The 26047-nt window shown below is 41.0% G+C and overlaps 1 protein-coding gene across 2 annotated transcripts; it reads left to right on the top strand.

The window, feature by feature from the left end:
* Positions 1 to 5809: 5809 nt before the first annotated feature.
* On the top strand, positions 5810 to 18175 carry Ccnl1 (cyclin L1). 2 transcript variants are annotated; one of them, XM_027933747.3, is made up of 11 exons: positions 5810 to 6136; positions 6219 to 6293; positions 6572 to 6681; positions 12303 to 12423; positions 13749 to 13813; positions 15566 to 15665; positions 15769 to 15873; positions 15969 to 16110; positions 16324 to 16435; positions 16543 to 16641; positions 17385 to 18175. In XM_027933747.3, the coding sequence occupies exons 1-11, from the start codon at positions 5840 to 5842 to the stop codon at positions 17731 to 17733; spliced, it is 1575 nt and encodes a 524-aa protein (XP_027789548.1). In that variant the 5' UTR covers positions 5810 to 5839; the 3' UTR covers positions 17734 to 18175. The 2 variants fall into 2 exon arrangements, with proteins under 2 accessions (XP_027789548.1, XP_071471664.1); XM_071615563.1 differs by lacking the exons at positions 15566 to 15665; positions 15769 to 15873; positions 15969 to 16110; ... (1 more) ...; positions 16543 to 16641; positions 17385 to 18175 and adding an exon at positions 14049 to 15355.
* Positions 18176 to 26047: the final 7872 nt, after the last annotated feature.

Below are 26047 nucleotides of genomic sequence, written 5' to 3'. Positions count from 1 at the left end.
TTAGCACATAGCTCAGTCTGTAAGACTGACCTTTTAAACTCCCTGTCCCCCTGCTCATGTCTACCTGATGCCTAACAATTCTATCTTAGCCCCTGGACTCAAAATGGGAGTAGCTCATGGCAAACTGCTTTATAAAGTAGAGTAACTCACCCAGCACTGAAAGATCTCTAAAGTCACATCTCCCATGTTGGTCATTCATGGGACCAAGGACGAGGTCATCAACTTCTCCCATGGCCTGGCCATATATGAGCACTGCCCCTGAGCCCTGTAGTTCCTCTAGTTGAGGGGTTTGAGCATAATGACATGGAGCTTTATGCACAATACCTGGAAAGATGAAAACAGATCATAATTCATGAACTTCCCAATTCCTCAAGACAACAACATGATCTTATTTCATTTACTGTAAATGGAAGAGTCCTCTGCTTTGCACATGCTTTATCTGGATAGCTAACTGGCCCAAAACCACACAGAAGTACCTACCTTTAGGGTGCTCCAATGGAAGAGCCAAGCAGACCTCTTTTGTAATCAAAAGTTGTTCTACTCCATTTCCACAATGTTAAACTGAGCATCTGGGGGCTGGGGTTTTGGCTCAGTGGTAGAGCATGCGCCTTGCATGTGTGAGGCCCTGGGTTCGATCCTCAGCACCGCGTACAAATAAATAAAGGTGTTGTGTCCATCTAAAACTAAAAAAATATTTTAAAAATAAAAATAAACTGAGCATCTGTGATTCCCAGCATCTTTGCCTGATGGACCGGAATGAGGGCTGTGTGGGGACCATCTCCTAGTGCTGTGGGAAGTGTGCTCTGTTGCAATCCTCTTTTCTTGCCTTGCCCGTCAATTCTGATTCACAGATGCAGGACTTGTCCTCTGGCCCCCAGTGTGTTAAGCATTTGACACACAGCTCTTAACCTCTGGATTCACCCATTTGTGAAGCTGTGATGGTGTCACTGGAAAACCACAGTGATGGCAGTCCTTTTATTTTTGCTAACATGCTGAACTTTCCCCCAAACAAGAGTGGCAGGGTGATTTACTGCCGCAGTCTGGCTGGGCACAAATGCCGCAGTCTGGCTGGGCACACAATCACGAGCCACCACACTGTTACCGCTTTTGACCGGTGACGAGTCCTTGCTTCCCCAATGTTGAAGAATAACACCAGAGAGCACGCCGAGGCAAGGTCAGAGTAGAAATTAGAAGTTTATTAAAGGACAGCAGAAAAGACTTCTCCCGGAGGAAGAAGGGGACCCAAGAGGTGGAATCCAGTTGGCGGGCAAATGTGTTTCCCTTTTTATAGGTTTGGTGATGGACCGTGGGTTGGAAGGCCCAAGGGGTGGACACAGGTGGGCCAAAAAGTAATCTGGTCAGGAAGGACTTCTGAGTCAGCACCTTTTTGCTGGGGGCTGTTCATTAACATTTCTTTGAGGTGGACTTTGGCCTAGGGCCTTTTGGGACTTCATTAACATTCCATGAGTTGTCCTGTGTTTTCCCCAGTCATTCTCCGCACGGTCTCCATTTTAGATTTCACTCGATATTAGACCCGATTTACCTAACTACACTGACTACCTAACTTTAAATCTGGCTTCAACACCGCTTGTAGATTCAAACAGCAACTCTTTATTCCCGAACTCACACCAGCCGTCTACAATCACGTTCTGGGGAAATCCACGTTCTCTGCCCAAATCCACATCCACTGGGCTTCTATCTCCCAAAAAATACTGTCTGAATCCCGTGAGAACTCAAGGGGAACTCAGGCAGCAGGATACGCCCTATTCCCAGCAGGAATAATCTTAAACCTTAAACCTGGAACCTAAACCGGGAACGCCCTAAACCCGATTATCTTAAACCGGGAACACCCTAATCCGCCTTGGTCCTTGAGCAAGGTCACCTACATTCAATGTCACTGCAACTTGGGGTACGCTGGCAAGGAAATTGTCATACCTACTTGGCTAATGGCTCCCAGCAATTTACTAGAACTATCACTACCAGCTTCATCAACCTCAACCACAGAAATATAAATGGAAAATTCTTAAGCAAAAGGAAACTAGGGGTTTTTTAAAAATGTAAATTTATTACTAGCCAACAGAGTTTGAATATTTTGATTGTCTGGTTGGTCTATCAAAGAGCCTGACTGACTTTGCTTCTGTAAAATCCTCCTTATGGGCTTTTTTTAAAGTTCTGGGCATACTTGCAATTGCACTGTGCATAGATTTTTTTTTTTTTTTTAAGCCACATCCTCAGTCCTTTTTTGTATTTTATTTAAAGACAGGGTCTTGCTGAGGTGCTTAGGACCTCACTAATTTGCTGAGGCTGGCTTTGAATTCCTGATCCTCTTGCCTCAGCCTCACAAGCTGCTGGGATTACAGGCATGCACAACCACGACCAGCCATGATTCCTAGATCTTTCATCCATTTTGAGTTGACTTTTGTGCAGGGTGAGAGATAGGGTCTAGTCTCATTCTTCTACATATGGATAACCAGTTTTCCCCAAAACCATTTGTTAAAAAGGCTGTCTTTTTTTCCAGTGTGTGTTTTTGGAAATTTTGTCAAGGATCAGTTGACTGTACCTGTGTGGGTTTGTCTCTGGCTTCTGTTCTGTTCCATTGGTCTATGGGTTTTTATGCCAGTACCATGCGATTTTTGTTACTATAGCTTTGTAGTATAATTTAAAGTTGGGTATTGTGATGCCCCCAGCTTTGTTCTGTTGTTCATTTGTTTTGTTTTGTTTAGCTTAGAATTACTTTGGTTATTCTGGGTCTCTTATTCTTCCGAATGAATTTTAGGACTGTTTTTTTTTTTTTCCTAGTTTTGTGAAGAATGTCATTGGCATTTTGTTTTGTTTTTGTTTGGGTATGGGGGATTGAACCCAGGGAAGCTTTATCACTGAGGTACACCCCTAGTCCTTTTTATTTTTTGAGACTGAGTCTTGGAAGGTTTCCCAGGCTGGCCTCAAACTTGTGATCCTCCTGCCTTAACTTCCAGAGTCACTGGGATTACAGACATACACCACTGCACCTGGTTGTCTGGTATTTTGATGGGGATTTTTTCTATTTTAAATCACCAAGTCTGCTGGGCACAGTGGCACACGTCTGTAATCCCAGTTACTTAGGAGGCTGAGGCAGGAAGATTGCAAATGAGCCTCAGCAATTTAGCAAAACACTGCTGTTAGAGTCTGTAAACAAGTCAAAATAACACCTGGCATTTTGCCAGGGGAATGTTAGAGTTCGTAAACAAGTCTGGATAGTGCCTGGCAAAATGCCAGAGGGAGTGGTTTGAGAAGTAACAAAAGCGAGCCATTAAGTGTGGAAATTCCTGATTGGTTAACTACTGTATCTAGTTTATGCTAATTAGATAAGCTGTGTGGAATGTATAAATACTGCTCCTGTCCTGCAATAAACGGCTCCTACTCCTGCTCTATCAAGGTACACAAGTTATTCGTCGTCCCCCCCCCCCCCCCCCCCCCCCCCCCCCCCGTTATTTTGCTGCAGCCGGACTGCGGCACACTGCCTCAAAAAATAAATAAACAAAAAGAACTGGGGATTTAGCTCAGCAATAAAGCCCCTGGTTCAATCCTTGTTATCACAATCAATCAAGTAATCAAACAGAATAAAGAAGAAATAAGGGTCATGTGAGAAGTGTAGTTCAATGGCAGAGCATGGGCATGCACAAAGCCCTTTAATAGGAGGAGGACAAATAAGACCAAAGATGAATCTGAGCCTCAAGATATCTGGATGTTCAGAGTCAAAGAATATTGGACGTAGAAGAGGAAGCTCCTTTGGTTTTCGTTAAAACAAAATTTTCATCAAAATTCTCAGTCAAAACAGCAGCAGAATGCCCAGGCTAGATTAACCAAGCACTGTACACCTAAGTGTTATTTACAAAGAAATGATTTTCAAAGTGGCTCTATTTCTAATGAGAGCAACCAGACCAGAACATTTGTGGTAATATAACTGCCACAGGACTGAATGAAAAAGTCACTTAACTCGCTGACAAGTCCATGCGTACATTCAGATGCTCCATGTCTCTGCTGTCAAAGAAATTTCATTATCACCTTAAGGCTCTATGTTCTCCCTGGTGACATGATATATCCTTCTTGCCTGCATTATGCACTTAATAGTCACCTTAACATTTGCCTTTGTATGAACCATTCCCTCTGTTAGGAGTGTAGTTCTAGCAGGTGCAGTGCTGTACACTTGTAATCCAGCTGTTTGCAAGGCTGAGGCAGAAGGATCCCAAGTTCTAGATCAGCCCAGGTAACTTAGGGAGACCTATCTCAAAATAAAAATTTTAAAACGCTGGTGTTGTAGCTCAGTGATAGTACTCGCCCATCATGCATGAGAATCCAGGCACTGTAAAATCCAGTATGTCCCCCTCCCCACAAAGAAAGGGCAGGAGGATGGGAAGAGAAATAGAGAGGAGTGTTGCTTCTATTTGGGGACTTTTACTTCATTTGCTCTTTAAAAATATATATATATATAAACGTGTGTGTGTGTGTTTTATTTAGCGACAAGATCTTGCTGAGTTGCTTAGGGCCTCACTAAGTTGCTGAGGCTGGCTTTGAACTCACCATTCGTCTGCCTCAACCTCCCAAGCGGCTGGGATTACAGGCATGTGCCACCTGCACAGTTTTTACTTGCTCTTAAGCTAAATTTTCATACTGTGTTATTAAATTCCTGTGGTCAATTGGCGAATAACTGATTGCTAATGAAACTGAAGGAATTATGCCAACATTGAATTTAGGATTTAATAATCTGAAGTTTAAATAATAATGAAAAGCAAATTCCCAAGGGAGGCTGCAGGGTCTAACAGAATGAGAACAATTTAAGCATCAGGAATATATTTTAGCACCCAAAGGAAGTCACTGATAATAATTCTATTTGTGTCTTTAGCTTACCTATCTTAAAACAGTAAAAATATAACATCATTAGATTTTTTTAGACATGGATGAATACAGGTCTATCAAAGGGCCTCTGTTGTAAAAGAATATGCAGCCAGATATGGTGGTGTACACCTGTAATCCTAGCAACTCAGGAGGCAACTGAGACCCTGTCTTATCATTTAAAAGGGCTGGGGATATATACAGCTCAGCGGTAGAGCGCCTTTGGGTTCAATCCCCAGTATCACAGCCACACCAAACTTCCCTGAGTGTGTGTAAGTCAGAAAGGTTCAGGAAGTGACATCGGGGAAGTTTAATGGTTTAACCAACTCTCTGAACTGAACCCTGCACTCTCTAGAGGGTGGGCAAAATGAACTGCTGGGGGAACCGCCCCGGGTCCACGACCACCACCTCCGCGAGTCTTAACGTACAGGTTCAGAACAAGTTTTTAAAGTAGGGTTTTTGAGCATGTTTTATTTAGTGACTTCACTGAAAAACATTAAAATGCACCCATTCCTTTGCTCACAGATCCAAGTTTCAATACGCTTTTCCAAAATCTGCCTGGAAAACAAAATAGCCCGACGGCCTAACAAAGCGGCTTCCCATCCCGAGACCAAGCGCGGGGCATAAAGACGGAGTGAGCCGAGTTCTCCCTTCCTTTCAGTCCCGGCGGTGCGCGGCGGTGCGGCCGCCTTTCCTCCCGCTGGAGGACGTTCCCATCTCGTTCCTACCGGCCCCAGGGGCCCGAAGCTGCACTCGCGGGCGCCCTGCTGCTAGTCCTAGCGGAAGGCGGCACGCCGCTGGCCACAGCTCGCGGGGCGGGGCGCAGGGACTAACTGACGCCGGCGTGCTGACGTCAGGCGGACGCGTACGCGGCGTAAGGCGGCCGGCGTCACGGAGCGCCGCGCCGGGCGCTGTTAGTCTCGCCGGGCCGCGGCTGCGTCGGGCGTGCGTGCAGCTCGCTGCGACCATGGCGTCCGGGCCTCACCCGACCGCGGCCGCCGCCGCCACCTCGGCCGCCCCCGGCGCGGGCGGCCCCGGCTCCGGCGCGACGGCCGCCACCACGGCGGCGACGGGCGGCATCCTGATCGGCGACCGGCTGTACTCGGAGGTGTCGCTCACCATCGACCACTCGCTGATCCCGGAGGAGAGGCTGTCGCCCACGCCGTCCATGCAGGACGGGCTGGACCTGCCCAGCGAGACGGACCTGCGCATCCTGGGCTGCGAGCTCATCCAGGCCGCCGGCATCCTTCTGCGCCTGCCGCAGGTGAGTGGCCGGCTGGGCCGCGGACGGGCGGGCGGGAGGCCTAAGATGGCGGCGCCGCCTGACCGCGATCCTCTGTCTGCAGGTGGCGATGGCGACCGGGCAGGTGCTGTTTCACCGTTTCTTCTACTCCAAGTCCTTCGTCAAGCATAGCTTCGAGGTGAGCGCCGCGGGGGCGGGCGCGGCGGGCTCGGGCCGGAAGCGGGGGCGGGCGGGCGAGTAGGGCAGGGCGGGCCTTTGTACCCCGCGGCGCCGGCCGCCCGGAAGCGGCCCGGCCCACGTGCGCGCCCGCGGGAGAGGCCTTGGCCCGGTGGTCCCGCTGGTGCTGGAGGTCTGGGTATAAATAAATTCCCCGGATTCGGAGGGAGGTGGCTTTTCTTAACACTACTTTGTAACTCAGGAGGCTAAAATTGGTCCCGTTTGTTGGTGGTTTTTCAGATTGTTGCCATGGCCTGTATTAATCTCGCTTCGAAGATCGAAGAAGCGCCCCGAAGAATAAGAGATGTGATTAATGTATTCCACCATCTCCGCCAGTTAAGAGGAAAAAGGTAAGATTGGCATTATTGAACTTAATATCTCTTGTTATCGCTGAACTGTACACCACCAATCGTCAAATCAGAACATCTTTTTCCTCAGTCCGGATCAAAGGAAAACTTAATTTAGGTTTTAAAATCAATGTAGGAACATTGATATTAAACTATGTTGAAGAAAAACTCAATTAACCAGCTATCTAAAGTTTGTAGAGGCAGTTGCATTTGTGGACAATCCTAACAGTGCTGTGAAGCCAGTCCTTGGCTTAAGATTAAACAAGAAAGGGAATACGTTTGGCTCAAGTGTGAGTGTATTCTGTAAGTTTTCTCCCCTACCCCCTCTGGAAGACTGAAGGCTGGATGTTTTAAACACTGTAGTCAAGTTAATATTGTGGCTAAGTTCTGTGTAGATTGTTATTCTACTGAAGTCCCAGTTAATTTTTTATCAATTGAGGTTGGCTTTTGTTAGAGTACTTCTCAACATTGAACTACGATATATCGCATAATACCGGATCTGAAAGGACTGCAGGATGATAAAGTTTGAAGTTTGAAGTCAAAGGGATTAAACAGGTATTTTGTTTTGGTCAGCTACAGTCTCAGTGAGTGGGTTAGAAAAATAACTCAAAAGATTGAGTTGCATTTAGATATGGCCCTTTTATTTGCTCTTGTAAGAAAATACGGAGAGACTGAAACAGTATCTTTAGGTGTTGTGATAACCTGATAACTTATGTGGATCTATGTGTTCTTGAGGCAGTACCAAAAAGAGCTAGTTGTAGGGCTTCCTGTATCTGTAGGTGACTTCTAGCAGAAGACTATTCATGGTGTAGGTTAGCTTTTGTGTTCACTTTTAAGGAATTGTGGTGCTGTGCTAAGTTTGAAAGGAAGGTGGTTAAAAAGGATTATAAGTTGTTTTGGGGATCGGGTGTTGGTTAGTGCCAAAATAGTATCCTGTATAAGTAGTTCCTTTTGGCAGAATCTAGTAGGCAGTAATGGAATTATCTAGACAAGCATGGGTTAAAGTAACTTTTAAAACGATTAGCCTAGTCAGAAAATCCAAAACATTGCTATCCAGATATTTTCCTAGCATTTTTAGTTTTCTTACATGCTTTTTCTTCCCAATCTTTTCTCAATCATCCTGTGTCCAAGATTGGAGTCGTTTTTATTTAATTTTAAAATAACTTTAGTTCCATGGTGAGGAATCTTTGGGAAATAAGAGGATTTCAAATTGGTATTTACTGTGGTCTGAAAGTAAATCTGCGTTTTAAGATGTGGCCGATTTCTTCAGAGTGTTGTAAACAAAATTACTAATATTCATTGTTAGAGGATTCTGTTTTCTTAAAGGAAGTAGTTTTCTGGTAGTATTTGAATCCTTGAGCCAACTGTTACATGATCACATATGATTATCTTTTTTGAAGTTTTCCTGTGATGTCTTCCTTGATGTCAGAACAGAATCTTTTTACTATAAAAATCTTGGAATTTAAAATTATCCCTTCTGATTGTTGTGTCTGATGTAACTGTTTTTTTGGCCAATATGAGAAAAACATTTTGTTTCAATCTTAGAAGTCTGATTATAGCATGAAATTTAAAAGGAGTTAATTGCATGGAAGCCCTTTTTTTTAAAAAAGCAGATGTAAAGTGTTTCTATGCATATTACAAGTTTACTCAAACACGTAACTTGTATATGTTATTAACTTCAACTCTTTTTTCCCTTGCAACCGACTATACAGCGACCAGCTACATTTACCAAAGCCTGGGTGATGTGGAGTGGTACATAGAGATGAAGCTGTCGTCATGGCAACAGTGAGTGAAGTATCGAAAATCCCCAAGGAGAAGCCAGTGCTCTGAGAATAGGTCACTGGAATCGGGGACTAACAGGTTGGCCACTGGTGAACCATTTAGAAAAACTCCTGTTTCTTGTTATAAGCTTTTGTCTTTGCTGTCCAAGTTATTATTACAACTGTAGTTTAGTTTTGCTTTTTTTGTTTTTCTTTTGCATAGGTTGATAGGTTGTCATTTGAAAGTACTGTCAATATTACATTTAGGTAAGCTACAGGGTGTCAGTTTGTCCTTATATATTTGTTTTAGATTAGTTTGTGCATATTTAAAAATTTTTTGTGACATTCAAAATTACTGGGTTACTACATTGTTCATGTAGCTTCTAGGTCATTGATTTTTACTCTTGGATACACGGTAAAATCACTAGAGGCAATTTTTTTAAAAAGATTGATGCCTAGTTCTTAACCTGAGTCATTTGGCCTATTCCCTTGAAGTTTTTTATTTTGTGAAAATTATCTTGTAAAGTTCAGAATAAATGGCTGAATTTAAAGGGACGATTGCTTTTTTACTTAAGTAGTTGTATTTATTATGTATTATGGTCTTAGTAAATTAAGGTTTGGGGGGGCTGTTTTTCAGGAGCCAATATTCATACTCTAAGGTTTGTGTAAGACAAATTTTCAAAGACTGGTTGAACCATTCTTATTGGTGACTATTGTGATATTTTAATATGTCTATAAAGTTAGAAGTTCTTAGGTGTTATTGTCATGTCGTCCAGTAACCACCTGCAGTTTAACACCTCTGTAGAATGTTGCTTTTTTGAAATAGGCAGTACAAATTCCTATGTATGAGTAGCAGTCTTCCCCTCCTATACCACTCATCTGGTTTTAGTATAGTGTCTTGAAGAACTAGTTCCAGAAAGTCTCTGATCTGGTAGCCCTGAGTAAATTTAACCATGTCTTGACCTTTAAAGAGTTTTTGTTGTTGAGTTGTATTTCAGTTTAATTACTCCCAAGAAAGTAGCTTGTCAGATAAACTTCTAATGACCAAAAAGACAGGGCTTTCTAAAATCTGAAAATTACTCTCATTTGAGTTAATCAGAAAGATCTGACAAAAACTTAAAGCAGAAAAGGGTAGAGTGCAATAGTTTGTGTGTTGATGATAAAAATTATTTCTAATTACTCTGGATAGACAAAGACTTAATTTTTATCTCTGAAGAGATTTTTTTAAATGCCGCCTCTTCAAGACTATCGACAGAGAAGGTTTTACCTCTTTGGGGAAGAAATTCTAGTAGACTTCAGTTCAAGATTACTATGTTGCTACAAAAAGAACGATTGATTTCTAGTTGGATAAAAAGGGCTTGCTTACTGCTGGTTTATGAATGAGATATATTTTTCTGTTTCTGAAAAAATCTCAAAAAGTAGTTGTAAATTTTGTTTTTCCAGCCTGATTTATGAAATAAAACCATATGTCTACAAAAATAACTTTAAAATGTCAGTAATAGGACTAAAAGAAATAGAGTGTATATTTGAATTTTAGTGAAACAGTGGGTTTGTTTCTTCACTCTATTTTGAAGTTAAGATTTTGACAGGGAAAAAATGGAAGGAAAGTAACAATTATGACAATTTAGATGGAATAGCTCCGAGGTCAGGTTGATAGCTATAATTCAAATAAGTGTTTAGCTATTTAACTGCAAGAACAAATAAGTTCTATCATCATTTGAAGGCATCTCTTAAAGCAGGGTTTTTTTTTTTTTGGTAAGAGGTATAGATAAATTGGGTCAACATAAATGGATAAAACTGAGAACTTTGCCTTCATGAAATTATATTTTTGTAGGGATTTTAATGGTATGGTTTGCAATCTGGATTGCAGGGAGTTAATAATTAATTTGTGTATTATGTTAACACTGGAGGTTTTCTATCTCCTAATGCCAGTTGACAGTCATCAGATAACCAGTCATTAATTAAAAAGTCAAGTGGATTTGATTTTCTAAACTAATGATAAAACCTGAAAAATAATCCAAAGGTCTTGGGAATGTGTTCAATATAAATGTTGGTAGCTCTCTTTGGCATTGTTTGATCCCCCCCCCCTTTCAAATAGAAATTTGTAGCCTATTGCTCTAATAAAATGGCTTTGTCATGATGCTGATATTAAGAGAGAAGTCATCCCCAAGATTGTTGGCCTTATTCCTCACTCTTTTGTAGCTGTAATGGCCGTTGAACTTAGTGACAGACATTTTTCAGCATTAGATAATAACCAATTTTGCTTTTTCATCTTGTCAGCTCTGCCAATTTTTGTTTAATGTAATTCAATAAAAAGTATGTAGAATAATTAGAAGAAGTCAAGCATTTCAGTTTTAGACTATGTCAGGTGAGGAAAAGTATTATTTTTACTTTGTTTTAAAACTCTGATAACATCGGCAGAGGGAGTTAGTTAATGTAGTTCATGAGGTCAGTTTTTGCGTGTTGGGTGTACATTGAGATAAATACTTACAGAGTGATAGTCTTAAAAATAGATGCATAGAAAAACTCTTTTATCTTTTGACTGAAAATGAATTGGGTGTGAGGGGAAATAAAGGCATGTTTTACCCATTCACTTATGTTGTCTTATTAAAATGTCCTTTTTGTTGGTCAGAACTACAAAAGTATTAAAGGACATAGTAAATTCCATATACTTTTAAAAAATGGAAAGTTTCATTCCTTAATGTTTCCTTAACCAAATTGCCAGTTAAAATTGTAAGACATGCTGGGCCGGGTGGTGCATACCTGTAATCCCAGAGGCTCAGGAGGATCAGGAATTCAAAGCCAGCCTCAGCCACTAAGCAACTTAGTGAGACCCTGTCTCTAAATAAAAGATTAAAATATAGAAATAATATTAAAAAGACTGGGGATGTGGCTCAGTGATTAAGCGCCCCTGGGTTCAATTCCCGGGTACCTAATTATGAGACATAAGATATTATCATGTTCGATACTGGGAGAAAAGAGGTGGGGTATTGTTTTCCCCTATATAAAAAATAAAACATTTGGGACAGCATCGTTTTGTTAGTTATTTTTAAAACATTGAACCATCAACATAGATAACCTTTTGTGTCATACAGATTTTTTGAAGTTATCAAAATTTAGTCTGGCACAGACCTTGAATGTGTTCTGGTAACCTCACTATGCCCTTTGTTCTCTTCTGCATTCCATAGACATGTATAGCCAGATTTAGGGCTAGATCTCAGATTACTTTTTGAATTTTGAACCTGTTTTTAAGATTTGGTATATTTCTTTGGAAATTGAGAAATCCTTAGTGTTCATAGGTTTTTTGTTTTTTTGGTTGGTTAGTAGAGATATGTTCTTGAAACAATTGGTTTAAATAAATTGTTCCCTAAGGGAAATCAGAATTAGCTATTGACTGGTTTTTCAGTAGTTTTTATTTTGGTGATTAACTAGCTAAGAGTTGAATTCAAATGAATTTTAAAAGCACTGTTTTTATGAGGACTTTTTCATGCGCTATAAATCTTCAAGAGTACATTAGTTTTGTCATTGGGAAGTCTCTGGAGGCTAATGAGGTTTGTGATGATCATGATGTGAAGTTAAATCTAAGATGAAAAAAATTGATGAGGATAAATTTGAGAGTATTGAAGTGATGTCTTCTCTGTTTTGTTGGAGTTGAGTTTGTTCCTTTAGGAACTTAAGTCTAGATCTATGTATTTAATTAGTATAACTTGGACAGCACAAGATTAATGCTTTTAACTTGTTTGCAGGAGTTTAAAAAGCTGGTTTCTGTTGCCAATAGTTGGTTGGAAGGGAAAACGGAGATGCCACAAATAAAATTTTTTGGATGTGCAAAACAGTTTTGATTTTATTTCTTACAAACTATAGGACTCCAAGCCCCCTGATCCTTGATCAGAACTACATTAACACCAAAAATCAAGTTATCAAAGCAGAAAGGAGGGTGCTAAAGGAGTTGGGATTTTGTGTTCATGTCAAGCATCCCCATAAGGTGAGTGGTAGAATATAGAAATTCTGTTTTCGTAAGTATTAGGGCTTTTTGTAAAATTTTTAATTTACCTTGGGTTTGTTATATATTTGAGAGTTAAATTTGGTTTTAAAAACATTCTTTTGGATGTTGAGATTTATAGTAAAATGGGAGTAAAGACATAGGTTCAAATCTCCACTCTTATAGATAACATTGATAACCTATGGTTAAGTCTGTTTTCCCACCTTAAATGTAGGTGGTGATGTGTACCTTATTCTTAGGAATGAATAATGGTTCCTGCAGAAGTGCTTGGAGTGGTTTATTATTTATTGTGCAATGGTCCATGCCTATAATACCAGCAACTTGGGAGGCTGAGGCAGGAAGACCATAAGTTTCAGGCCAGCCTGAGCAACTATCTCAAAAACAAAACAAAAATATATTATTTATGAGAGCTGGGTGGATTTTTGAGGGATAGCTCAGTGGTGGAGCACTTGGCCTGGCATGTGCAAGGTCTCAATACCAGGGGAGGAGTCCTAAGGAATAAAGTGTTCAAAGTGTATTGTTTGCTCATTGTTACCATTATTAGAAGTTCATTAGATTCTCTCATCATCTCGGCTTTCTCATTTATATAGGCACAGTGGTTGCAGGAGTGGGTGCTTGGTCAGGACATTTCTGAGACAGCAACTTAGCTTGGCTCTACTGTTAACTGGGCCCATTAAAAGAGATCTCATTTTCTCCTTTTTAAGATTGTAAAATGGAGTGAAGGTAATAGGGATCTGGAAACACTTGACATGTAAACAGTGTTCCATTTTTTTTTTTTTTAACATGTACCTTGAGAGATAAGATGAAATAGTTTAAACAGTGCCCGTTACAAAGTGAAGTGTTTGTTAAAAATACAAAGTATTCTTGGCTGGGCATGGTGGCGTATGTCTATATTCTCAGAAGCTTGGGAGACTGAGGCAGGAGGATTGCAAGTTTAAGCGACCTCAACAATGGCGAGGCGCCTGCTAAGCAACTCAGAAACTCTCTAAATAAAATATAAAAAAGGGCTGGGGAATTGGCTCAGTGGTTGAGTTTCCCTGAGTTCAATTCGTAGTATTCCCCACCCCCAATATATACGTGAAGTATTTTTGTTAAATTTTTAACCATCATTTTTCTCCAACTTTGGAACATATTTCTAATCTAATAACTCATTGAATCTCAGGTGCATTTTAGATTGGTCTATATTTTCTGCAATTTAGAGAAATTAGTACTTGTATCTGATATTTGCAGTTACTTTGAAATAGAATTCTATACTCTGCAAGGATTGTCAGTATGCTAAATTGAATTTTTTCTCCCTTGTCCTTTAGATCATTGTTATGTATTTACAAGTCTTAGAATGTGAACGTAATCAAACCCTGGTTCAAACTGCCTGGTAAGTTCCTTTATTACATTTCTTTCCTAGCCAGGAAAACAGAAGCAGAAATAAAGTAAGTTTCATTTTCCCTTTCCAAAATGAGATGAGTTTGTTTTGGGGCTTTTTCTTTTTTTGTTTTATGACCAAAAGGTAAATAATGCTTATTTCTGCTTCCTGTTTTCTTGGCTTGACTAATTACTTTAAATGGAGAACTCAATTTAACTTTGTTCTTTTTTCTACTCTTTAATTAAAGGGTAGTCCATGATGGTAAGTCATAGAACTCTGCCCTCTGCACTTCAGCCCATGACCTCAGGATGGCCTGATTGGCTGCCCTGCTCTCCAGCCAATCCAGTGCAAGCTCTCATCCGAGATTCACTGAAGTGGTCCATATCCATCTGGCAGCATCTTCTAGTTCTGTCGGGGTGTCAAAAGGATTTGTATATTTGTTTCTAGAAGTAACTATTCAACATGCCTATGTATTTAATGTATACCTGTAACTATCAAAATGAATAGTTCATTTTTGATAGATTTTGTTGTCCAGCCACTATGAATTAAATGGTTTTTTTAAATTAGGAGTATGAGTAAATCTCTACTTATAGTGTGTATAGCATGAATTCTGCCAAAGGAGGCTACAATGAGTAGCTTTAAATGGACATCAGTGCCCATGTTGGGTTAATTTACAGCTGCTGAGCTTTTGCAGACAGTAATATTAAAAAGAAGTACTTCATTTTTAAAAGAAAAGCTAATATGACTTAAATGCTTTTGAACTTGGACCTTTGAGATACAGATATAAGACTTGGAAGCTGGCTAAGGTCAAGCAAGGAGATTGTGGTTCAGTCACAATTCTCTTAAGATTGTTGATATTCAAGAATTAAGTTTTATATTCTGGATTTTTCTACTGAGATGTCTTTTTGACTGCCATGCATCTTTTGGACTCAGTAAATATTAATAATAGAAGAAAAGTCTCATTGCTTTTATGAAATGCATGATTTTTTAATGTATTCTATAAAATTTTAAAAGTTTTAAATGGATGACAGGATTTTTAAAAGAAATAATCCATTTAATTTTAGTTTAAGCTTTTAAAGAATTTGTAAGATTTCTTTGTTAGTTTAGGAATATTGTGGGGGAAGGTTTACTAGAAATTTCAGCTGTTTATTTAATTAGTTTATTGCTTTTATTTATATGCTTAGTTCCCAAAAAAAGGTATGTAAACAAGGCCATTATGTATACTTACTGCTCTTCATTTTCTACCTAGGTTTGTTGAAGTAGCTTAGTTTTCTTAATTTTAAGTGTAACTTGATGAGTTCTTACTAAAAAATGCCTTTTTACCCCTGTCACAGCATTTTGAGTTTCTGAAAGAACTTGGTTGACACTGCTTTTCATTGTGGATAAAGGAGAGATGGTCAACAATTAATGGCTTGAAGTATTATTGGAGTGGTTTATTGTTTCTGAAATTAATCATGTCAAAATTAACTTTTAGAGCATTGCTTTTTGTAGAAATACATTAAAAGAATTTAGGGGTAAGTTCTGTAAGGGATAGTAAGATGAATTTATTTAAAAGGTCTTTGGTTTTATATAGGACAACTGAAGAATGGTCCTGGTATTCTACTTCTGATTCTTTGAGCTAAGAATTGTTATATGCTAGAATATAAGAATGTAAATGTATAAGAGAAGAAAAAAGAATGAATTAGATTGAGTCTCCAATATAATGTAAGCTTCAGAAGAACTGGTTTGTTTATATACAAAGCTTATAGTTGAAATATTTTTCAGGAATTATATGAATGACAGTCTTCGAACCAATGTTTTTGTTCGCTTTCAACCAGAGACTATAGCATGTGCTTGCATCTACCTTGCAGCTAGAGCACTTCAGGTAGGTGTACACAATCTGTTTTGTTCCATGTGATAAATCTCAAGTTACAGTGATTCCAGTGAACACCAGCAAAAGTTTGAAGCATTCTCTCTTTCTGGCTTAGATTCCATTGCCAACTCGCCCCCATTGGTTTCTTCTTTTTGGTACTACAGAAGAGGAGATCCAGGAGATCTGCATAGAGACGCTTAGGCTTTACACCAGAAAAAAGGTGACCCTCTCTACTCAAGTTGGTGCTAATTTTGTCAGTCAAGAAGCTAAATGACTATAAAGGGGAAATACTAACTTCATTTTTTTCTCCAACAGCCTAATTATGAATTGTTAGAAAAAGAAGTAGAAAAAAGGAAAGTAGCCTTGCAGGAAGCCAAATTAAAAGCAAAGGGATTGAATCCTGATGGAACTCCAGCCCTTTCAACCCTTGGTGGATTTTCTCCAGCCTCTAAACCATGTAAGACACATTCAGGATTAAAATTAAGTTGTGGCATCATTGTTGCAAAATGTCACCATTTAACAGTTGCCTAGAAACAAAAATATTAAGCTGTTTCTATTTCCCTGAAAAAATCTGATAAAGGTGATACTTAGAAGCATAGTGTTTACATTTTGAAACAACTTTGGCCCTGTTAAATCCAGTAGTTAATGTGTCCTTATTATGTCGTCAAAGCATCACCAAGAGAAGTGAAAGCTGAAGAGAAGTCACCCATTTCCATTAGTGTGAAGACTGTAAAAAAGGAACCTGAGGATAGACAGCAGGCATCCAAAAGCCCTTATAATGGGTGAGTGCTTGAATTGGAAAATGGTTTGAGGGATCATATTCTTGCTTTCTAACATGCTCAGTATGTAACTAAAATGTTGTTTGTTTGTTTGGTTTTTTTTTTTGAAGTGTAAGAAAAGATAGCAAGAGAAGTAGAAATAGCAGAAGTGCTAGTCGATCAAGGTCAAGAACACGGTCACGTTCTAGATCCCATACTCCAAGAAGACAGTAAGTATATGATGCCTCAGGAAGGCATCTTATTTGGAGCCTTTAGAGGTTATCACTTTAAAATACTGAAGACAGATTTTTCAAAGTTAGGCTAGGATTAGACTTTTCTGGGGTGAGGGGTGGGTAACCAGGGATTTTACTCAGGGACACTTGGCCACTAAACCACATCCCCAGCCCTATTTTTTGTATTTTATTTAGAGACAGGATCTCGATGAGTTGCTTAGCACCTCGCTTTTTGCTGAGGCTGGCTTTGAACTCAATGATCTTCCTGTCTCAGCCTCCGGAGCCGCTGGGATTACAGGTGTGCACCACCGCTCCCAGCTAGGATTAGACTTTGTTTTCTCTGGTGATTGGTGGAGAAGATTACAGGAGCTAATGTCTTAATAATTATTAACTGATAGTTAGTCAAACTAATGAATCCTTCCTAGTCATCTTGAATTAGACTATTAGCTCCTTCTGGCTCTTTGAGCGTGTGGGAGATAGTCTGTAAAAAGCATAACTCAGAATGCTGTAAAATGCCAGTTACTCAAGTTTTCCGTAGAGTGTTGACAGTATGCCTCCATCTCTGCCAGGAACTCAGGTGGGAGAGAAGTGAGGGGTGGAGAGACTTAGGAGTCATAGATTCTGGTTTATCCTTGATGTTACAGCTGATTTTTTGGTGCCTGTTAGTAAGCACCAACCAACCGATACAGTTTGTTCTCTATAGAAACTGAATCTAAACCTCAATTTTTTATTGTCTTAAGTTATAATAATAGGCGGAGTCGATCTGGAACATACAGCTCAAGATCAAGAAGCAGGTCCCGCAGTCATAGTGAAAGCCCTCGAAGACATCATAATCATGGTTCTCCTCACCTTAAAGCCAAGCATACCAGAGAGGATTTAAAAAGTTCAAATAGACATGGTCATAAAAGGAAAAAATCTCGTTCTCGATCTCAGAGCAAGACTCGGGATCACTCAGATGCTGCCAAGAAACACAGGCATGAAAGGGGACATCATAGGGACAGGCGCGAAAGATCGCGCTCCTTTGAGAGGTCCCATAAAGGGAAGCACCATGGTGGCAGTCGCTCAGGACACAGCAGGCACAGGCGCTGACTCTTCCGTGAGCCGGCATCGGTTCCTGGTTTTACCTATCTGCAGCGTGACGGATGGACTCAATCAAAACATGAAAAGCAAACTGATTAGGATTCGATTTCTTAAACCCTCTAGGTCTCTAGAAACACTGAGGACATTTTCTTTTGAAAAGAACTATGTTAAATTTTTTTGCACATTAAAATGCCCTAGCAGTATCTAATTGAAAACCATGGTCAGGTTCAATTGTACTTTATTAATAGTTGTGTATTGTTTATTGCTATAAAAACTGGAGCGTGAATTCTGTAAAAATGTATCTTATTTTTATACAGATAAAAATTGCAGACATTGTTCTATTTAAGTGGGTTATTTGTTTAAATGATGGTGAATACTTTCTTAACACTGGTTTGTCTGCATGTGTAAAGATTTTTACAAGGAAATAAAATACAAATCTTGTTTTTCTAAACTGCTTCAAATATCTTATTTAAATAAATTATTAAAAAGCAAAATTTTAGTAGTAAAGTGGCTGTACTGATTTTTCTGACACATTTGTTCTTTCCTCCAGTACATGTAGTTTGGGGTTATTAAAATGTAATTCTTTGCGTTGCAAGTGGTTTGTAAACAGTCTTTATATAGGAAAAGCAAATGGGAATGGCTCAGTAATATTATTATGGCTCCAAGACTCAAAAGCTGGTTTTCACTTGAATGCTTCCAGAAGGTTATTTTTGCTAGTCTTTTAGTACTTCTAAAGTGAAATGCCCTATTGAACAAATCAAAACTTTTAACATGACAGTTAATAAGACCCAATCGTTGGAGTTGAACATTTTATGTGATTTAAGACATGTAATGTTGTGATTATATCTAGGCAGAGAGAGTTATATAATTCAGGTGAGGCCCCTGAGCTTTCCTGGGTGATGAAACTGAAGATAAATGATGATGAATGAATGAGCCCAAGCTGTGTTTATATTAGAAGGTGTTTTCCCCAAACGTGGTAGACATGAATTTAGAAAGGTAAAAAGAAAATTTTAAAGTTTCTGGTATGTTACTTAAATAAGGACCAGAAACCCAACATGAACTCATGCAAACTTGAAGTTAAAACTAACTTAGAAGACATTTTTGGGATATCGTGATATTTCTATTTTATGTGATTTTATATATTGCTGAACTATAAATTGGTACTTTGTTAATTGTGTGTATGTATGTATAGGTTTTGTTTTTGTTTTTAAGTTGTAGATGGACACAATAGCTTTAATTTTTATGTGGTGCTGAGGATCAAACCCACTGCCTTAGATGTGTATGTACTAGGCAAGCACTCTACCACTGAGCTACAGCCCCAGCCTCTACAACTTGGTACTTCTGAAGAATGTCAGCTGCCTCCTAATAATGTTTCCAAGACAGGCTTGGAAGGAAGGCAAGGAAAATAATGGCAGTCAACAGAGGTCCTATTAGTTTTGAGTTACGTTATCAAATTACTTCTTGTGCCTTTTCTTGCTTGTAAATGGAAAGGGTTGAGGGGCCATGTGGAAATGGGCAGTTGAGCAGATATGCCCACATGTAGTATGAGGCTTGTGTTTAGAGGTGGCTTTGTAGACGAGGGTGTCTTAGTTTGTTGTACTGTGCTTTTCGTGTGCCAGTTTCCTAGACTGTTAAGAAATTTGCCACCATTTGCTGCTTTTAATTTTTTAAAAATATTTTTTAGTTGTAAGTGAGCAGTTTTTCATTTTTATGTAGTGCTGAGAATCGAACCCAGTGCCTCCCATGTGCTAGGCAAGCACTCTACCACTAAAACTTTTTTAATATGCTTTTTCAAATAAATGCATTTCAAATAGGAGTGCAGTCCTTTGCTCCAGAGGTAGAAGTTGGAGGTCAGCCAACCTGGTTTATACACAAAATCCCATGGGGCTGGGGATTTGGCTCAAGCTGTAGCGGGCTTGCCTGGTATGCGTGCGGCCTGGGTTCGATCCTCAGCACCACATGCAAACAAAGATGTTGTGTCTGCCAAAAACTGAAAAATAAATATTGAAATTTCTCTCTCAAAAAAAAAAAAAAAAAATCCCCAGTCTACCTCCCTCCCTTGTATTTAGAAAGAATACAAATGATTTCATATTTTCGTCTATAAGGTGAGGGCTTGGGAAACAACCAAGATGCCGCTTGTCAAGTTGACTCTAGTTGCTGTGCCATCGAGCCCCAAATTCCCTCAACCTTCGCATGCTTGTTGCTTGTTGCTTTGTTCAGACGAGGGCCATTTATGTTCTGTTGGATTTAGGCACAGATTTTTCTCTTCTGTGCATAATACATTTGAAGAAACTGGGTCAGGTACTAAGGAATTTTCCATATTCTGTGTTGCTCATTGTATGGTGTCACTGAACATAACTTTTCTGTTCCCTATATTTCTTACAAACTGGCAGCTCTTGGTCAGTTTCAGGTAGGAGGACCTTAATTAATTAATTATTATTTCTTTTTTGCAGTGAATTGAAGCCAGGGCCTGGAGCATGCTAGGCTATCTCACTATCTTTGTTTCCCCACTACCGCTGTAAATCATCTTAATGAGAATATTTGGGCCTAATTCTGATTTTTAATAGACTTTCTGTCTTGTTATGCAAAGTTAATTTGGGTTTTACAGTTCATATCTTAATTATGAAGACCAGTGACATTCTTAACATCCCATTTTAAAACAAAGTGAATGAAATGGCAATAGGTTGAGCTTCCTTAATCTAAAATTCAAAATGCTTCAAAATCTGGAACTATTTGCCAAGATTTATATATAAATGTGATGGTTCAATGTACATAAACTGTTTTAGGTACAAAATTATTAAAAATACTGTGTGAAATTATTAACAGGCTATATGTAGAGGTGTATGTGAAACATGCATGACCAGCAACTGGGAAGTGGAGTCGGGAGGACAGCAAGTAAATTTGCAAGACCTTATTTCAAAATAGAAAGGGTTGGGGATGTGGCCTGGTGATCAGGTGTCTCTCGGCCCAGGACCAAAACAACGATGAATGAAGTTTGGACTTGGGTCCCAACCCCAAGAAATCTCAGTAAATATACACACATATTCCAAAATCCGAAAGTACCCAAAACGCTTCTGGAAACAGTTCTTCACTGAAGTCCTAGGTTTTGCTTTAACAGTTTTACATAGCACTTGGTTATCGTCCCCATCAACACCGTGATTTGAACCAAAAGCCTTTCTCATTTAAATTTTGAGTTTCCAACAAGATAATTTCATAATATTTGTTTGTCCTAAAAGCCATTTCTTAATTCACCATGAGCTGTAGTAAGTTAATTATGTAATTTTTTTTTTTTTCCCTCAAAGACCAAATTTTTTAAAGCGAAGTAGAACAAATAGGCACATGGGAGAGCCTGGGTATCTGATTCAGGAGGATTCTTGTCCACAGCCTCAAGCCTGTGTCCCTTCATTCTGAAAGGCTGGAACATCTTGACTTTAACCATTTATGAAACACATACCACCAGCTGTCTTGACACTTAAGGTCTCATCCATTCATTCCATCAATTCATTTCTTTCAAATTTGAGCTTTTTTTGGAGGGGCTGGGGGTACTTGGGATTGAATTCAGGGGCACTTAAACACTGTGCCATATCCCCAACCCTTTTTTGTTAGGTCTCAGTTGCTTAGGGCCTCGATAAATTGCAGAGGCTAGCTTTGAACTTGGGATTCTCCTGCCTTAGCCTCCTGAGTCACTGGAATACAGGTGTGTGCCACCAAGCATGTTTTTTTTTTTTTAATCCAACTACCTGTGGGAGACCAACCTTGCATGTGACTGAGTCACACTCCCCGGCTGGGTGCTGAGGCGCTCAGTCACAGAAATGTGGCAGAGCTTTCCCCACCCTTCTTGGGTTCAAGGATCGGTGTCTCGTGCATGGGTGTGTCTTGCTACAGCCCCATGGGTGAAGCTATGCTCACCTGTTCCTTTGTAATATAACCCCCTGCCCTGATTAGGATAGAATCTTCCATGGAAGTGCCTTGTGTGTGTCCCCTTCTAATACTGTGCCCTTGGGTGTGACTTACCCAGGTGTCAGTCAACCTGCTGACAGTGGACATCATGAAGATAGACTCAGCCCCCTGAAACCTGACCCCTTGCCTCATTTGAATAGCTTCTCCTCAATAAAAGGGGTCAGCGTGTACTCTCGCTCTCTCTCTCTTCCTGCGGACCCTTAAGGTCAAGGAGCCGACACAGTGACCCCAAATAAAAAGTTATTTTTGTCTCTTGTGTGGTTATTTTGTGCAGCCCAGTCAACCTGTTTAACTAGAGTAAACCCTGAGCCTTTTAGTCGTGAGAACAGAAACCCAGCAACTACCCTTCCATGAATGTTTATATTACTTTTACACAGATAAGACTAAACCCAGGCATGGTGCCACCTACCTCTAATCCCATCCACTTGGAGGCTGAGGCACAAGGATCTTAAATTCAGGGTCAATCTGAGCAACTTAGCCAGATCCTTTCTCAAAATTTTCTTAGAAAGGGCTAGGGATGTAGCTTACTACAACACGCTTGGGTTCAATTCCCAGTGCTGGGGAAGAAAAAGAGAGTCTGAAGAGCGCAGATAGAAGAACAGGTTGGGGGTAGCAAGCTGGTGGTCCCTGAGCCAAATCTCAGCCTTCACATGCCTGTTTGGTATGTTTTGGTTTTGTTTTAAGTGGTGCAGGGAACACTAAACTGTGTCCCAGAGAGTAGAGCTTTGTGGGACACAAGAGCTGATACTGGCACAGACGGTGGAGTCGAAGGGCCTGGGCTCAGTGCTTGGCACAGTCCTAACTTCTGCAAATCAAACATCCTGTATGCAGATGTTGGGAAGATTAAAGGATAACATATGTAAGACCCTGCACATCGAGCTGAGCTTGCAGGAAATGGCCATGAGTCTCAGGTTTATGGATACTGACTGTAGTGTCTTGCAGATTGGTTTCCTAGGGCTGCTGTAACAAACTTCCACTAGCTGGTGGCTTAAGACTCGTTCTCTGACAGTTCTGGAGTCCAGAAGTCTGAAATCAAGGTGATGGCAAGCTGTGCTTCTTGCTGGCTTCTGTGCTTCCCAGAACCCTTGATGTTCTTTGGTTTGTGACCACATCACTCCAGATTCTGCCTGTCTTCAACTCTCGTTAATTTTCCTGCTCATGTCCTATTTTATGCTAAGGGTCCAACATAGAACTACACATTTCCTTTAGTCATTATGTCCCTTGTCTTCTTTCATCTGGAATAGTTCCTCTGTCTTTACTTTTTAAAAAAATATTGTTTTAAAGAAAAGGTAAATATTTTTCCCCAGGGCCATGTGCACTGAACTATGTCACCCGCCCTTTTTATGTATTTTTTATTTGGAGACAGGGTCTGGCTAAGTTGCCCAGGCTGTCATACTCCACTTTGCCTGGCACACACATCATCCCAATATGTGCTCTTTCTATTGAATTATAGCCCATTACTAGGATTATTATTATTTTTTTTTTTGCTCAGATTATCCCAAATAAGGCCAATGGGAACCCCTTTAAAATAGTTCCTTTAAAAACAAAAATAGTTCCTATGAACATCTTAAAAGACTTTTTTCTACATGTGTGACTCAAGTCACACCATCTGTGCTTTCTCTAGGTATGTGTGTAACCAGAAACTTTTGGGGTCACCATCTCTTGAGAACATTAGCACTGGCTTTAGAGGGGACGAAATGACTTTAAAGGTTAAGCTAACAATGCAGCCAGTGCATAGGGCTTCTCATGGCTGCTGTTTCCTGATGACTTGTGCTCTTGGTTCAGGACAGTCCTCCTCATGCATGACCAGTTCCTGTACTCCTACTGCGTTCTTAGAGCTGCCTAGTTGTCAGTCCCAGTCAGCAATGAGTAATGGTGCCAATAGAGGCCCACCTCTCCAGGTTGCACATCAGCTGACCATAAACCTTATTCACAGCAGGGACTGTTCCCTGGTGGATCTGGGCAGGTTTGTCTAAGCCCCAGATAAACCTTTCAGCCTGATTGGGCACCGAGTAACTGAAGGCACACACCTTTGCTGAATTCTGCCGGAACAAAGATGGCAGCCCCGTTTACATAAGCACTGCGTGCCAGATGCCATTTCACTTCACGTGAAGTAACTTATTTAACATCTTTCAGAAACCCTGTGTTGGGGGGAAATCCAGGAGGATGTGAGTTCACCCTGCTAGTAAGTGGCTAAGCCAGGATGAAAGCCCAGTTTCTTGCAAAGTCTGCGTACTTAGCCACTCTATCACATGTCAACCCATGTGACCCATTTTAATCCAGTTTCCCCACATCATCCAAGCCTGAGCTCACTGGACCCTTTACAAAGCACCCTTATAATGAGATTCAATATCATTGAGGCTGCAACTTCTCAGTTATGTGCCACTGGGAACTCATCCAGCAGTCACATAGATGCCCACACCTTTGCCAGCCTGCCCCCCTGTGGTTGCCTGCTGGCCTCGTCTTGAGGTCAGTGACCTGAGGCTCTGCCTCCCACCCCACTTGGTATTGTGAGGGCATCACTCTCCCTGCTTGGCTATGCCTCTTAGAAGCAGTGTGGGCCTGTTTGGGAAGCTGCTTCAAGTTGAGCCCCAAAGGTACCTGGTAAGGTGAGACCCTCCCAAGACAGGGCTGGTGGACAGGGCGCAGGATCTGGTGATGGACTGACCTGTATTGGAGGTCTGGCCTTTGGCACAATTGCCTAACTCCTCTGTTCCCGAGTTCCCTCTCTGCCAGCAGAGACTATTTCCACTTTGCAGTTGTGAGATTGGTAGTGTTCTCAGAGATGGTGGGCCTGGGCAGGAGGTCATTGCACATTTTGTCCTTATCACTTCCCCAAAGGCACAGCCCAATCCCTGGCACTCAGAAAAAGCTGACCCAGTGTCCCTTTCAGCCTGTGTTATTCCTTGAGCAATTAAAACACAGTGCTCTCTGCTGTAAGTGGCATTTCTTATGCCTGGCCCCCAACTGTCCTGCTAGATTATGAGCAGAGCTGGACTCTGTGTATTTCTGGTCTTCACCAGGGACCCACAGCAGGAAATGGATGCCTGTGGAGGGTGGAGGCTCCCTGCAATTGACACTCCAATAGGTACAGGGTATGCACTTTGTCAGGCAGTGGGCACACCCTGACGACACCCAAGTGGAGGAGACCCAGCCCTCTGTGAGGGAGCTCCCCCATGGCCAAGCTTTGGTGAAGACCCAAAGTAGTTAATACGTCTTCTAAGCATCTAAGTCCCAGGGACTCTGCTGAGCCAGTCTGTTTCACGGTGTCCCTTGCAGGAGGAAATCACCAAGTGCCCAGCTCAGAGCCTTGTTGCTAGAGAGCACATCACATGGCATTTGGTGCCAAGGGACCACACCTACTGTTTCTATGCCTGCCTGAAGACCAACCCTGCAGCCTGTTCCCAGGGTGAGAGCTGGTGAGTTCCCCGCACCACGAGGGGTCAGTGCAGGGCCGAGGCCAGGACACTCAGTGATGGAATGGCCCCTGAGTCACCGTAGCAGTCCAGTATCTGAATGATTTGTTCTTGGGTGGAGCAGAGGAAGGGAGAAAACGGGTCAGAAGAAACGAAACCATCTGGTGAATTCACAAGTTGCTACAAGTCATGAGTTCCACCCCGTCCCACTAACTATTTTTAGCACAAAGAAATAAGGTAATTTGAGGGTTTCAGAAAACAAGTGCTGTCTGGAAACGAAAATGATAATTGAAGAAATACTCTGCATTGGCAAAAGTTTTCCTCCTTTTCATTTGCAAAAACAAAATGACCCCTCCCCCTCCACCAGGCAAAGGAAGGTTTTCAGAAGTTAAAAGAAATGCAGTTTACTGACTAAACTGGCCTCCGCAACAGAATAAAGAACTTTCCCCCTTATCTGGGTTCAGAACTGGCAAGCACCCTCGGTGTGGGCACTTCATAAATATTCATCCGTGATGAAATGTCGGCAGGGCACAGGAACAGTTTTGTCATTTCAAGAACCCCCTTTGAAATGCCAGCAATTGAAGCAGGGTCTCAACTATCCTTTGCAAATCTTGAACAAGAAAGGCCCAGTTCAGCTGGTCACATGGAATGAAACTGGAACAAGGACACCAGATTAACCTCTCCTGGAGTCTGGGGCTGTGTGTGTACTCACAAAGAGCAGAGCAAACCGAAGCAGCGGGTGGCATTTTTAAGCAGCCACTCCCAAAACATCCAAGCAATTGAGATTCAGCAACTCCACTTTGTGGGAAAACCCAGTTCGTTTCATGTTGTGCTGGGCACGGAGGGTGCCGTGCCTATAAGCGGAAACGGTTCAGCTGGAACAGGGTGTGGTGAGCTTCAGCCCTTCGAAACCATCCCAGGCATACAATCAGCCGAGTGGCAGGACA

Source organism: Marmota flaviventris, chromosome 8 (genome assembly GCF_047511675.1).
Source record: "Marmota flaviventris isolate mMarFla1 chromosome 8, mMarFla1.hap1, whole genome shotgun sequence".
Taxonomy (NCBI): domain Eukaryota; kingdom Metazoa; phylum Chordata; class Mammalia; order Rodentia; family Sciuridae; genus Marmota; species Marmota flaviventris.
The sequence above is the reverse complement of the archived record's forward strand: the minus strand, read 5'-3'. Positions and strand labels throughout refer to the sequence as shown.

Excerpts from the sequence above, each read along its gene's own strand:
- Ccnl1 (XM_027933747.3), top strand. The coding sequence starts at position 5,840 with ATGGCGTCCGGGCCTCACCCGACCGCGGCCGCCGCCGCCACCTCGGCC. Across the intron at positions 13,814-15,565 it reads ACCCTGGTTCAAACTGCCTG|GAATTATATGAATGACAGTC; the intron begins GTAAGTTCCTTT and ends AATATTTTTCAG. Across the intron at positions 16,642-17,384 it reads TCCCATACTCCAAGAAGACA|TTATAATAATAGGCGGAGTC; the intron begins GTAAGTATATGA and ends TATTGTCTTAAG.